Here is a 15,399-nt window from a genome sequence, read left to right on the forward strand (position 1 = left end):
TGCGCCCTGAAAAAAAAAATCAAAATAAAAGCAATTGCTAAGCGGTGTAGATGATAGCAAGCCTAACACAGTTCTGGTTTTCCCCACCGTCAGACCACAGCTCTTGTTTAAATGTTCACTTATTTTTTTTCTCGTCTTTGTAGTTGTTGGTTAACTTTTTTGTGGTAAGTATAGTCTGTTTACAATGATGTGTTAATTGCTGGTGTACAGCATAGTGATTCATTTATCCATATATATATATATATTCTTTTTCATATTCTTTTTCATCATAGGCTGTTATAAGGTATTAGTTCCCTGTGCTGTACAGTAAAACCTTGTTTATCTATTTTATGTATAGTAATTACTACCTACAAATCCTGAACCCTCCATTGATTCCCCCCCCACCTCCTTTCCCCCCGGTAACGACGAGTTTGTTTTCTATGTCTGCGAATCTGTCTCTGTTTTGTAAATAAGTTCATTTTTGTCCCTTTTTTTTTTTTCTTTTAGATTCCACATATGAGTGATATCACATGGTATTTTTCTTTCCCTTTCTGGCTTACTTGGCTTCATATGACAATCTAGGTCCGTGCATGTTGCTGCAAATGGCATATTTGATTCTTTTTTATGGCTGAGTAGTATTCCATTGTATAAATATTCCACAACTTCTTTATCCAGTGATCTGTCAATGGACATTTAGGTTGTTTCCACATCTTGGCTATTGTAAACACTGCTGCTATGAACTAAATATTTACTATTTAATTCTTTCCCCAAGTTCACTTTCTTGTGCCTCTGCTTTGCTGAATTGGCTGGTAGTGGATACAACACTCTTTTGAAGTGTCCAGTGTAGTTTTTTCAGGTTTATCTTAAAAAGAAATTGGAATGTAGGTGCTGTGTGTTCTAGACCAGTAGCACGGTGTTCCGGAGTGCTTTGTGGTCGTGCTTAGCCAGAGTCCTGCAACGAAAATCAGATACTCGCTTTTTTTCTCTTTTGGTACTTCATGTCCTATGGTTACTTTTGAATATATATCTTTTTAAATGACTTTTCCCTTAGTCTCCTTGATCATTTTTTTGTTAAATGATGACCTTTGATTTCTGGAAATCACTCCCTATCAGCTCATAAAGGTCTCCTTTATTCTTTTTCACAGCTGCCTAATTCTTCATCATGTGTCTGGTACCACTTTCCTGCACTTGGGCATTGAAGTTATTTTCAGTGTTGTACGTTCTCAGTGCTGCCGTGATTAAGCTTGTGCCTGTGTATTTTTGTACAAGTGGAGGTGTTTCAGGGTAGGGTTCCAGAAGTGGGATTGCTGGGTCAAAGGGTGAGTGTGTGTGTGATTTTGTTCAGTTTTACCAAACTGTGCTTCCTGGGGGCAGAGGCTCCCTCTGAGACTGTCAGAGACTCGTGTTTATTGTGAGGATAATTGTGATGGATGGAAGGAAGGGAGGAAGGAAGGAAAGAAGAAAGGAGAGAGGAAGGAAGGGAAAAGAGAGACTGGAATTTCGGGCGTGTGGTCACGTCTCAGGTGTTGGTTGGGGAGGTAGGGGAGGCACGCACCAGCCCTTTTGGGAAAATCAGAAACAGTAGCTCAAGTGGGCCTTATAGAGACAGATTTGCTGGTGGTTCTGGACTTAAGGCTGACCTGGTTCTGTCCCTTCACAGCGTGGGTTGATGAATATTCATTCCAGCCTGTCTGTCCCTTTTTGGGGGCTCCACCCTTTGTGTGTCTGCCCTTCCTCTCCTCACACCACCCGCCCCCTGAGGCCTTGGCTCTGTGAGACACAAACCCCTTCTCCCTGCCCCTTCTCGCCTTGGCTTCAGCTCGCTCTGAACTTTCTGACTTTTCCCAGCTGCTCCGTCCGCACATCCTCTCTGCTTCATGCTGTGGTTTCTGTGTCCGCTGTTAACGGGTGAATCTCATCAGTTTCTAATTCCGGTTCTGATCAGGGAAAATATGAGTGGCCTCTGTCTTCCCTTTTGTCACAGCCTCGCCTAGGCCACAGGTGGTGGGTGCTCACCTGTAGTTCACACGGGGTGTCACGTGTCTACCCAGAGCAGCCTGTCCAGGGGGGTTATGGGCGGGACTGGAGGTGTGACAGGTAACAAGATGGATATATATATATAAAATCGAGCAATTCACCAGAAACGAGAGTATGACCCCGCTTACAATCTTACGTGCGGTTTTGTCAGTGGATGCACAAGGCCCGTTGTAACACCCCTGCTTTTTCCTGTCACCCTCTTGTGTTGCAACTCTGGAGAGGAAAAAGGCTGTAAAACGTTTCATACCCGCTTTGTCTGTGAAGGGAGGGAATTGCTAATGGAGCTAAGAAGGTTGGTACAAGCTAACTCCCTTGAAAGAGGACCCTAAACCACGCCCATCATTTTCCCCTTACCCTAAACGTCCAGTCAAGAAAAAAGCCTTTCCTCCCATAATGTGTTCGCGTCCGTGCTCTTCTGGCCACCACCAGCATCACTGACTTAGTGGTTTATTGTCTTGTCTGTCTGTCTGTCTTCCGCCATCCCTGCCCCACCAGAACGTAAGCTCTATGAACTTAGCTGCACCCACAGCCCCCAGATCCGTGCTTGGCACATAGTAGGAGCCTATAAATATTTGTTCAGCAAGTCAGTCTACTAACAGTGAGGTTGTGTGAAAAGTGTCGTACTGTGACAGAGTTAGCACTTCCCGCCATGTGCCAGTGATCCAAAAAGAACACGGATCCTGTTGGCACGTAGTGCTCAAGTTTGATAACCAGCTCAGGAATAAGAGTGTTTCTGAAGCACACTTCTTCAAAAATGCTCCTAAGCAAAGGTGTCACTTAGCGAGGGAGGAAGGAGCGCGCTATGTGGATCTGTCGTTACGCTGCAGTAACGCTGGTACTGGGTGCGTTCCGAGCGGCTGCTCTCCGTGACGTCCGCATCCTAGGAGATGCCACCAGCAGCAAGGATGCTCGCTCGCAGGAGCGCAGAGGAGCGCAGTGTAAACCCCTCTCGGACGTGTGCGGGGAAGCTGTAATCAGGGCCTCTCATAGCAGGTCTTGGAAATTCAATGAAAAAAGCTGAGTGCGCATGTAATTAAAAGTGAGCATCGGCCACAGCCGAGCAGATAAAGTTAATTATACGCTAGGAGGACCGTTTTTGGATGCGGCCATCACCGTCGACAGCCTGCGGGGCCCGGTCCAGGGAGCTGATGATGTTATGCTCAGAATGAAAGAATCCAGTCCCTGGAAACAGCATCCTTTTCAGAGCCGAATGCGCTAACATAAAGGGAAAGTACAAAGGCTGAGCAGGAGGAGGAGGGCCCGCTTGATCAGCTCTCTAAATAAAACCAGGCTCGAATAGAAAAGAGCTTGTAACACTCAGCATCAATGAAGAAAGTAGGATTTTAAAATAAACCCTAGAGGCAAAGCAAATAAAGAAGATACACGTGCCCTTTGCTCGCCAGAGCTCAACTCGATTTGACATTTTAATTTCTAGGGGGCAGGATTCTGCAAAGAAGAGGCATGTTTATTTTTTCCTCTGTGAGACAACAAAGACCCCAGCCTTCAAGCTTCTTGGAAGGTCTTTGTAAAACCAGTTAATCCAGTCAAATTGAGTTAATGGCCACAGAGAGGTTGATGGAATGGGTGATTTACTGTTCAATAATGAGTTGTCAACGTGGAGCAAAGGAGTGCGTTGATCAAGCCACTCGCAGCAACAATTCAGGGTTCCATTGATTTCTCAGCAATTAGTGGTGACGATGCTAAAAGGCAAAGAAGAAGACGGATCTGATTGGAAATTGGTTCCCTCCGTGCTGAGCGGGGAGCATGGCAGCAGGAGCCGTGCGGGTGACTTCGGGGAGCCTTGGCACCTGGAAGGGCACGCGTCGTGGAACCCCGTAATTCAGGTCTCCTGGCGATTGCGGTCTGAGTTGGGTTACGGCTCTATACCAGGAAGAATTGGAAACCAGAGAACACCAGTTGTATATAATTTAAACTGCCTTTTCTGCATTAATGACTGTATACAGGTATTCTCTTAAACTTAGTAATGAGGTTTTGATCCTATATCCAATTCTTGTCATAAATCTGAATCTCATGATTTTTTTTTCCTTTCTTTTTTTCGTCTTTAGTTCTTTGCTGACTTGAATTTATCTTCTCCCTCTTTGAACTGAAATAGCTCATGTCTCAGCTGTAACTTTCAGAACATTGGATGATATGTCTTGGCTTTTATTTAAAGCTGGGGTTCCCCTGAAATAATAAATCAAATTACAGAAATGAGGATTTTCACATAAATCCCTGAGAGATTTATCTTCACAGAAAAATGTGAAAAGTGAGGTGAGAGAAAGGATAAATGGCAACTAAAAGCATCCCAAGTAAAAAAAAAAAAAGTCAAAGTTTCGTCTTCATTCATTGTGGTCAGTCTATTATGTTCATCCAAGAATGCTCGCTGGCATCGGAATTCACCCTCCTGTCAGTGGGGTTAAAGTAATTCCTCAGGTGGAAAATCTCCACCAGAGATGACAGGCTTCTGGAAGTGTCTAGTGAGTAATGCATTTAAGAAAACACACTCATGTCCGTGAAGAAGTATTGTTTGAAGAGGCAAAGAGTTTTGCCGATTACCAACGTTCACAGTTAAAAAAAAAAAAAAATTCAAAAGCAGAGCTTTAAAAGAAAAACAGAGAGTCTCTTGGGAAGGGGTAAATTGGGAGCTCGAGATTTGCAGATACTAACTACTATATATAAAATAGATAAGCAACAAGTTTCTACTGTCTAGCACGGGGAGCTATATTCAATCTCGTAGTAACCGAATGAAAAAAGAGCATGAAAACGAATATATGTATGTATATGTATGACTGAGACATTATTCTCTACACCAGAAATTGACAGAGCATTGTAAACTGACTACACTTCAGTTTTTTTTTTTTTAAATGCAGAGTCTTGCCTCCTTTTCTCAAGTATTTAAATAAGTTGTTCAAATTATTCGAGTAGTATTTTGTTTGTAAAGGTTTGTTTTGAAACAAGCGTGGTGCCTGGATTCCAGCACCTCCCCAGCAGAATCTCGCTGTCCGGAGGCCCCACTTTGAGCCCTGTCTTGGGGGTCTGACCCCTTGCATTTCTAAACACTCTGCTTGTACAGCTTTGGCTGCTGTTCCAGTCTTAGAGATCCACGTTTAACCTCCTACCGTGCAGAGGAAAAGCTCCACGCAGACACACGGTTTCTCAGATCGTCTGAGAGCAGGTTCAGTCCTGGCTGAGGGAAAAAAAAAAAAATTAGGACATGAATGCAGAAGAATCGTGCAGGTAGAGGGCACGGGGAGCGGGCTCCAGTCTGAATTGCTGGTTGCCATCCAGCCATCTCTCTTTACTCCATCCCGGGGAGTCCTCTTCTCTGGGGGTGGATTCCCCGTTTCCATCCTTGTGACCACCGTCCTGAGAAGGGGGTGCATAGGAGGTATGTTCAGGATTCTGTAGGTCTTCAAATGCCCTTGTTCATCCCAGAATGAAGGCTGAGTATGGAATTCTAAGCTGGACATTATTTAACCTTCATTTTTTTGAATCAAGGCCCCCTTCCATGCTCTTCTGGTCCCCAAGGTCGCAGAAGATATACACCTTTTTAAGTGACCTTTTTTTCTTTCTCTTTGAAAGACCATTGGAATTCTCTTTTTATGCTCATCGCTCTGAGTTCTCACAATGAGGTGTCTTTAAACAGATCCTTATTGCCGGGTCCTCAGTCCATTCTTTCAGACTGGGAATGCTACTTCCTTCAGTTCTAGAATGTTTTCTCTTTTCTCTTTGTCCAGAACTCTTATTCAGGTGGTGGCTCTCCTGACTGCTTCTGTCTGAACCCCATCGGGGAGTTTCCTAGTTCAGATTTTCCAGCAGAAAACAGGATATGCCCAACCAGCTCTCTGGTTGAGACAAGTCGAATTAGTCATGCATTGTGGACCAGCCAAGGAATCCACTTCCCTTGGCTTCACTTCGGCTGATCTGCTTTGGGTCACATGACACAGAGCGGCCACTCCGAGAGTTCCATGAGCAGGAGGGCAGGCATTTGGGAACAGGCTTATTTCATTAAAATAGAGCTAATTGCTAATATTCTTTGTGGCCGAATCTTATGTCGAGTAATAGATTCTGGGCTAGGCAATATGGTTATAGTCTTTTTTTTTTTTTTTTTTTTGCCTAGTAAATTGTAAAAACATCTTCAGTATAATATGCTATTCCTTAGTCTTTAGATGTAAATTCCAGATGGAACAAAGATTTAAGTGAAGAAAGAAAGAGAAAAAGAAAGTGTAGATGTATGACTGCAACATTATGCCGTTCACCAGAAATGGACACGATATTGTAAACCAACTATACTTCAATTAAAAAAAAATTAAACTGGAAAAAAATAATCTATAATGGAAAAGAATCTAGAGCTGTACACCTAAAACTAATACAAAACTATAAATCAACTATTGTTTAATAAGTAAAATTATTTTTAAAAAAGAAAGAAGAAAAGTATAAATATATCAAAAGAAACATCGATAATATTTTTCAAACCATGGTGTTCGAAAGGTCTTACCAAGAGTTGACAATGAGAATAGAGACCATAAAAGCAAAGAATAATAGATTTAACTATGTAAACATTGTAAACCTTTATTGAAGCTTATTGAAGTTGAAAAAAGTCCCCCAAAATGTAGAAAATACTAGAGGAAATTTTGTAACACTCAACAAGCAGTTAGTATCCTTAAAATATAAAGAGTGCTTTGAAAACAATAAGGAAAATTTCATAGAGGAATTGACAAAGCCGGATAGGCATTTCATCAAAGAGGAAATAATGCAATTGTGAAGAGAAATTCAACCTCACGTCATAAAAGAAGAAATGGAAAGGAAAAGCAACATTGTGTTGCCAAAGATGAAAATGGGTGATAAAAATGTATGGACAAAGAGGGAAGAGTGTCCCCCTGTGTAATCTGGGTGGGAATGTAAATTGATGTGTAATTTTTAGGAAAATAATTAATATAATCCTTCTATATTATGTCAAAATATAAAACATTCAGACTTGTTTTTCGGCAATGACACTTCTAGGAATTTGAGGTAAGAAATAAGTACCTGTGTGAAAATATGTGCACACAGGTGATGCACACTGTGGTATTTATGAGAAGGAAAAAAACGAAAGTCAACCAAGCTGAGGTCCATTAAGGATTGATGGGGGAAAAGCTGGTACATAAAAGAACCTTATGTTGTCAGAGGTGGTGATGTCAGTCCATATTTGCTGGCTTGGAACGATATCTACGCTACATGGTGGATGGAACAGAACAGTTAGTAAGGTACAAGTTCAGAATGATCCTATTACTATAAGTCTAGGTGTATTTCAGGGAAGCTAAGCGTCTCTGGAATTTAAGTTCCACAAGGTCAGGGCCTTCATGATCTTCACTGCTGTGTTCCCAGTGCCTAGAACTGTGCCCGGTCCTCTGCAGTCATGCGGTAATGTTTGTTGAATGAATGAATAAAAGCGATTTAGAAAGTTCTTTAGCAAAAGTTTAACACGGTGGAGGGCTAGTAATTTTTTTCGGTGCTCTTTATATTTTCTCTACCATTTGAGTTGTCTTCAGAATGCTTATTTTATTTCTACCCAAACAAATACGATTTTTAAAACGTCGGGTAACACCTATAGCTGGTGAGCACATGGCACTCCCAAATGTTCCAGTGGCTGTGTGAACTGGTTGAACTCTTTTGGAAAACTATTTGATAGTCAATATTTGAAGATTACAAAGACGTTCCTTCCTCATTCCTGCCTGGGAATGTATGCGAAGAAAAAAATTGCAAAATATGAAATGTTCTGTGCATGCTAAGGTGCTCATGTCAGTTTTTTTAATCGGGAAAAGAACAATCCCAGGCAGCCTAAAGGCACTTCTAATGGAGGGAGGAGTAAAAGTAAATTACAGAAATCCACTACTTGCAATCTCATGTAACCGTTACGAGTTATGAAGACTTGGCTGCAGCATGAACAAAAGGAGGCTGAAAATGTAGGCACAGCAATGATTTAAATTATTCCTCAAGTGACGATGCTGTTGCATTAAGACTGGGGATTTCTGGGAGCTGTTTTCTGAGACGAGTGGAAAGAACGTGCGTTTTAGATCTGCAGCCAGAGGTCTCTACTCAGGTGTAGCTATCACATAACCTTGGTTGATCATACCCCCTCACTTCTTTGTGCCTCAGTTGTCCTACCTGCAAGATGGGCTAATAGTACTACCTCCTAATATTAAGAGGATTAAAACGAGGTGTATATGAAAGTAAAGGCCATCACAGATGTAGAGAACAAACCAGTGGGGAGAGGGGAGGCGGGAGGGACAAGACAGGGAGGAGGAGGTGCAAACTACTATGTGTAAAGTAAAAAAAGCTGCAAGGATATATTGTACAGCACGGGGAATAGAGCCAGTATTTTATAATAAGTATGAATGGAGTATAACCTTTAAAATTTGTGAATCACTATATTGTACACCTGTAACTTGCATACTATTGTACAGCAAATATACTTCAATTAAAAAAACTTAAAAAAAAAAAAAAAAAAAGTAAAAAGCCAGGCAAAGAGTAAGAAGTAGACAAATGTGGTAGTTTTATTTTTTATTCTTCCCGTTGTTATTATTATAATATTGTCCAAATTCTCAAAAGATGGTCAGCCCCTATTAATTACAAACGGAATGAAACATAAAATAGCTAAGAAGAGAGAGAGGAAAAGGTTCAGGATATGGAATTTTGGAGTTGGGCTCGCCAAGGGCGAGGGGAAACCGCCGGCGACCACACGAGGGCGCCCGCGCTCAGGGCGGGTGATGCGTTCCCGGGCGTGTCCAGCAGGGGACGCTGCTGGCGGAGGCGGACCCGGGACCGGAAGCCGCGCCGGAGACATCCGGGCGCACTCACGGACTCCTCCCACTTCCGCCGCCGGCGCCACTGTGTGTCCGCGCTCAGTTGCCGTCTCTCCGGAACCCCGGTCCTTGCCGCCGCGATGCCGCTGGAGAACCTGGAGGAGGAGGGTCTGCCCAAGAACCCGGACCTGCGCATCGCGCAGCTGCGCTTCCTGCTCAGCCTGCCGGAGCACCGCGGGGACGCGGCCGTGCGCGACGAGCTGATGGCAGCCGTCCGCGACAACAGTGAGGCCCGCGCGAGCGCCGAGTCAGCGGCCTAGGCCTGGGTGCCCCGCGCTTCGGGGTGCTCCTCCGACCGCGTCCCCGAGCCGGGGCCTGGCTTCTCCGCCCGCCTTTGTCGGGGGCGCCCTCGGGGACCTCGAGCCTTGCCCTCAGAGACGTCTGCACCCCTGCGCTCCCCTTCTGGGGGCCGCTTGGTGGGGGGGAATCTCGAGGTGTTGAGCCCCGTGCCAGGCACGGAACGGAGTCATGACTTATTGTCATTAGCGGTCGGTCTCGGGGACTTAGGTTTTCTGGGTTGGGGAAAAACTTGGGGTCGGTTCCTTTCGTCCTTCTTAGCAGTGAATGGCTCTGGGCTCTATAGCCTTGAACGCATGTGTCTGAGTGTGTGTGTAGACAGGCTTAGCCTTTCTCTTGCTGGAAGACCCTTTGGGAACAGGTGTCGGCCAAAGGCAAACCATGGATTGCCCTCCTTCCGGCCCTAGTAGAGGGTGGGTGTAATAGGACTGGCCCTGATACAGACCACGCCCTCAGCAAGCATTGCCGTTTTGCCTGGCCCTTAACCAAGCTCTATCCCATCCCTTCCTGGTAGTGGGTCAGAGACTGTGGATCTCCTAAGTGTGTGTCTGTGTCTGTGTCTGTGTCTGTGTCTGTGTCTGTGTCAGTGTGTAAGGAAGTGTGCAGACTTTAGCGTAGCAGGGAGGGCCCGCAGTGAGTTACCTCCCTCTTGCTCGCTTTCAGATATGGCTCCTTATTACGAGGCCTTGTGCAAATCCCTTGACTGGCAGATGGACGTGGACTTGCTTAATAAAATGAAGAAGGCAAACGAAGACGAGTTGAAACGTTTGGACGAGGAGCTGGAAGATGCAGAGAAGAATCTGGGAGAGAGCGAAATCCGAGACGCCATGATGGCAAAGGCCGAGTACCTCTGCCGGATAGGCGACAAGGTGAGGGAGTTAGTCTCCCCTAGTTCACTTCGTTTTTCACAAAGTACCTAGGTGACGTGCTTACCTGAACTGATGAATCCGTGCGACCGTGGTTAAAGAGTGCACAGGCGGGGATGCGTAGTGATGTGCCGATTTGACAAAATTAGGACCGCTCTCAAGAGGTCGTTTTTTTAACGTGTCTTGGTTGGGAAGCTTTGGTTCTGGTGCGTTGTAAAAATTACTGTTCACACAGTAGTCTCCTTGCAAGAAACTTGCATATTACAGTTAATGCTAAAGTTTTATTTGACCTCACTTCCCTACTTTCTCTAAGACTTATATTTACAGGCAGGTATGTGTATCTGTAGAAATTAGTATTGGTGTAAAAAGATGTGTTTTAAGTAAATAGGATCATAGTGTACGCGCGTTGTCCTTTTTACTTTTTCATTCAGCCTTATACTGAGTGGTGTTCCGTGTTACTGTGAATAATTTTGCTCATTTTAGTTAATTGTTCGCTAATAATCCATTGTAGATCTAGGCCTCAGTTGACTTAGCTTCTCAGTGATTGGATGTGTGTGTTCTCAGCTCAGTTTTTATCTTAGTGTGTGTGGCCAGTTCCTCCACACAGCAGCCAGCCAAGTTTATACTCCACTGTGAGTGCACGAGAGGGTTACCCACAAGTATCGGGTCATTTCAGGTTTTTTCATTGAACAGTTGTGTAATAGTGGGTAAGAGGATGGGCTTTGAACACCCTTAGTTTGAAGCAGGGCACATGTACAGGTGCACACACATGAGGGTCAGCATACAGGAAGAGGACTAAAAAGGCTGTCTTTGAGAAGGTAGGGAATGCAGCTCAAGGAAAACTTTATAGCACTGACTGTAACATTCAGTTTCTTGCAAGGAGACTGTAACTCGTGTGAACAACAATTTGTAAAGTGCACCAGAACCAATGCTTCCCAACCAAGATGCGTTAGAAAAGTGACCTCTTGAGAACGATCCCAATTTTGTCAAAGCGGCGCACCGAGCACCCCCGCCTGCGCACGGGCTCCAGGGTGTGGAGGGAGACGGGCAGGAGCACACGCCTGGCTTGAGGTGCTCAGATGATGGATGAGAGGGTGTCGGTGTTAAAAAATAAAACACTGGAAGTTCTTAGATGGCTTGGGTTCCATTTCTGGTGTCAGTAATTATGAATTCCTCATCTGTATGAGTTTCCTTATGTGTACAGTAGGGTTACTGACGGTTCCTAGGGGCAGAGAGCTTGGGCTGGTACCTGGTACCAGGTGCTGACATGTTAAATGCTAGGAGCTACTACTATTTAATTTACCTTTGAAACAAATTTTTTTCTTCTTGTAAGATTTGGTCATTGTAAAAATTTGGAAAATGCAGTTTAAAAATCGCTAATAGTTTGTGTGGTTTGGTTGTGAAGAGGATACATTAGTACACGTGACTGAGCACCTTAAAGCTTCTGATTCAGGCCTTGAGGAATTTCAGCAGGGATGTGCGTGAGTCAGCGTCAGGGGCTGTAAGTTGCTGATGTTCCAAAATTATATTCCATGTTTATTAAGTAGCATTCTTCTAAAAAGAGCTTTTTTCCTTTCCTGTTGACTTTCTTGTTTTTAATATTTTATTTAGGGACTTAGTGGGTCTTTATTATTCACTGTGTTATGTTGATTATAGTCATTGTTCTTTACATTGCTCAGTTTGTTAAAAATTTGTGTGTGGAAGCGCCTTCAAGACGGCTCCTCTGTCATGTTGACACGCCATCATTGGACGTCCTTATGTCTCATACGAGATGTCACAGGCCCACCTGTTATTTTCACTCCCCCACCCTGGAATCCTCCATTTCTCCTGGGATCCGTGGGTTCTTTTGTTGGGGGGTGGAATGTAGAACCAGATCTGAGTGCTGGGCCTGCCCATTTCTGTCTTGCAGTCTCTTTTATCAATGTATGAGGCATCCCTAAGAATTATATAGCACAGAGCCAGACACATATTAAACACTACCAAGTATAAAGAAATAACTTTATTCATGGTCATGTTTTTAAAGCAATAAAAGCATTCCATAATGCTTTGTGCAAATACTGAGGTGTGTTCTAATACTCAGTGATTAAGATGAAATTTCTACTACCCTTTAAGTGAGATGATTGAAAGTTTAGTGGAGTAAAAGTTTAAAGTGGTAGTGTAGTCATTAAAGGGGAAAATACTCAGTGTATAGAACAGAGAAGAACATTGGAATACTTGTGCATAAATTATCAATGTGTTTCTTATATCGTTTCCTAGAATGTAAGTATTTGCTGTACTTTTTATGCCTTACAGCAGTGGAGAGAGTAGTGTAGGACACCCCCCCCCCCCCACGCACTTATCACCCAGCCTCAACGGTTACCAGCCCCCGGCCGTATTGTTCTGTCTCCACTACCCGCCCCCCTTGGGAGGAGAATCCCAGACAGCTGTTAGCTTTTGAAGCTTTTCACCCTCCCTCACCCGTCGCCTTGGTTTTCTTGACAGGAGGGTGCTCTGACAGCCTTTCGCAAGACCTATGACAAAACCGTGGCCCTGGGTCACCGCCTGGATATTGTGTTCTACCTGCTCAGGATTGGCTTATTTTACATGGATAACGACCTCATCACGCGGAACACAGAAAAGGCCAAGAGGTGCTTGTTAGCAGTGGGAGGTGTGCCCTTTACATTAGGACGCTCTGAGTGAGAGATGGATGTGAGAGAGAAACATGCTACTTTGTTCTGTTTCCAAGTAGTGATCTGGTCAAATGCTTGGTGTGCTTATTTAGGAGAATATTTTCTTTAGATACTTCTTTTTAAGGTGTTAAAAGTTGTTTTCGCTTTCAAAGTAACACGAAACTTGTAAAAAGTGGCACTGGTTTTTCCCATTGTTTGTGACATTACTGTGTTTTATTGTACAGTTTAATCGAGGAAGGAGGAGACTGGGACAGGAGAAACCGCCTCAAAGTGTATCAAGGGCTTTACTGTGTGGCGGTCCGTGACTTCAAACAGGCAGCTGAACTCTTCCTCGACACAGTGTCCACCTTTACGTCATATGAGCTCATGGATTACAAAACCTTCGTCACTTACACTGTGTACGTCAGCATGATTGCCTTAGAAAGACCGGACCTCAGGGAGAAGGTAATGCCTGCGTCTTTAATGAAGAAGACCCTGTGCTTGTGCGACTTAAATACGCAGGAGTCCTCACGGCAAACGTGTGTGTGTGTGTGTCCGTCCATGTCCGTTCCCAGGTCATCAAAGGGGCCGAGATCCTGGAGGTGCTGCACCGGCTCCCAGCGGTGCGCCAGTACCTCTTCTCCCTCTACGAGTGCCGCTACGCCGTCTTCTTCCAGTCCCTAGGTAAGGAGAGAGTTGTGACTCTCTGTCTTCATCTCATTCCTGATCCGGCACGCAGGTAACCTAGGATGACTGTTCCCATAGAAACCAGAGTGTGCGGGTAGCTGCGGGGCTGTGGGCGCTGTGGCTCGCCTCCTGCCCGTTCTTGTTTGCCGGGGGTTAGCTGACTGATCCAGTGTGTATGTGTGGTCCAGGAGGGAAGATGATGTTTACGTTTTTAAAGGATTGTTTAACAAGACAGAACAAAGGAAAACATGTGACCGCTATGTGGCTCTCAGCAGCCAAAAATATTTACTGTCTGGCTCTTTGCGCAAGAAGTTTGCCCAACCCCTGGTTTGGAGTCTTACAGGGATGTAAGGCAGAAGTGAGCAAATGGTCCCAAGGATTAAGTTTTGTGGGAATTGATGTAGTGGAATCTTGAATCTTTTGGTTGAGTTGATACTGAGCCTGGAGTTCAGCAGCGGGGTATTTATGCAGGATAGTAGCTAAGTCTTTGTGTTGATTTGCAAGTCATTTTCAAGGGATGTTGGTTGAGAAAAGGATCTGTTGAAGTAATCTGCTTGTGTTCAACCCAAGGGTCCTTCTCAAATGATCTTCCTAAAATTTGAAGAATTTAGCATTGATACATTCTGTTGTGTCTGCTGCACATTTCAGAAAGGGTTTGTTAACCAGTGGGTAGCATGTACAAAAACTGGGGCAGGAGGACTCCGAATGAGGAGCCTTCTGTGTTCAGAGTGGGCTGTAGCCCCGTTTACGCAGCGCTGTGTCCACGCAGGTTAGGGAAGGTAGGCTGCTGTCTGGGCGTCCGTCGTGTGTGCGGGAGTCCTCCAGGACTCCCTCGTGTGTCCCCCTCAGCGCTCATTCCCCATTCCTGCCCCAGCCCCTGGCAGCCCCCGGTCTGTCCATCTCTGTGGATTTGCTTGTGCTGGACATTTCATATACATGGAATTACACAACATGTGGCCTTTTGTATTTACCAAATGTACGCATTTCCCAGATACTTGAATTGCGGAAGATGGGATAGCTGGCTCTCTTGGCAGCGGTTGTCATCTCGTGCACTCTCTGCTTCTGTAGTGAGGCGTGGAGGGCTCATTGGGTCTTAACCTTTTTGCTTCTCCAAATATTTATAGACTGTATACTTTGAAATATTTTATTTGAAAAAGGGAAATAGCACCCTTTTCTAAATATTACCAGACTGTTTTCAGAAATTAAAATCTGAGACGAGAAGGTCTTGATCTCCAGAGTCATACACGCATTCCCTCACATTCAAGATTCTTCCAGAGGTAACCATTTGAGGATTGTGAAATGTCATTCCTAAACTTCTGGTCACTTACATGACTTTACAAATTAGAAACCAGTGCACACACACAGAAACCCCCAAGGTTTTATAGACACGTGGAAGGATTTCAAAGAACTGCCATGCAGAGAAGCAAAGGGCTCTGTGTGGCTTGTGGTGGCTGTCCAGGTCCTTGTCTAGGGGTCACTGCCGTTACCGAGTTGCAGGTGTCCATCGAGGGCGTTTGTGTATGCAGAGGGACAAGCGCGTGACAGCCCTGAATATGCACGTGGAGGTATGTGACATGCAGGTTTCTAAGCAGCTTTTTCCCTCCAAATAAAAAGTAACTTCCCACGTCTGCAAATAGATGGTCATGGCCTCGGTAGATGTTTTTAAGTGTCTGTCGCGTATCAGGGACTGTGTGAATAGTGGAAATTGAACGGGTGAAACTCCTTGGCGCTTTCGGTTACCTTTTTTAGGGACCTCAAGTTTTCCACTGTAGTGGATGCACCATTAGTTATCCTCCGGTCATAAAAGAGTATGATGTTTCCAGCTTTTCCCTGTTGCTAGTGCCCATGTTGTGAGCACTCTTACATTTCCAGTGCCGCTTTTCTGCGGTCACGTACTTTCTTAGGAAAAAAAATCTAAGGAAGTGAATTTTGCAGAGGGCAAGGACGTTCCATCTAGATCACAGTCGCCCTCCAGGAATACTGTGCCCGTTTACATGTCCACAGTTCCTGTTTCCGTCACGTGACGTCATTTCAGAGACC

General features: G+C 44.6%; 1 protein-coding gene across 1 annotated transcript in view; it reads left to right on the forward strand.

Moving 5' to 3' along the window:
• The first annotated feature begins 8,869 nt into the window (after positions 1–8,869).
• Positions 8,870–15,399, forward strand: part of PSMD6 (proteasome 26S subunit, non-ATPase 6) — a 28,440-nt gene continuing 21,910 nt past the window's right edge. Inside the window, exons 1-5 of the mRNA XM_010986377.3 lie at positions 8,870–9,086; positions 9,822–10,027; positions 12,506–12,651; positions 12,918–13,137; positions 13,248–13,356. Coding sequence (XP_010984679.1) covers positions 8,942–9,086; positions 9,822–10,027; positions 12,506–12,651; positions 12,918–13,137; positions 13,248–13,356 — 826 coding nt within the window. The 5' untranslated portion in view covers positions 8,870–8,941. The remainder of the gene's footprint in view (positions 9,087–9,821; positions 10,028–12,505; positions 12,652–12,917; positions 13,138–13,247; positions 13,357–15,399) is intronic.

Source organism: Camelus dromedarius, chromosome 17 (genome assembly GCF_036321535.1).
Source record: "Camelus dromedarius isolate mCamDro1 chromosome 17, mCamDro1.pat, whole genome shotgun sequence".
Taxonomy (NCBI): domain Eukaryota; kingdom Metazoa; phylum Chordata; class Mammalia; order Artiodactyla; family Camelidae; genus Camelus; species Camelus dromedarius.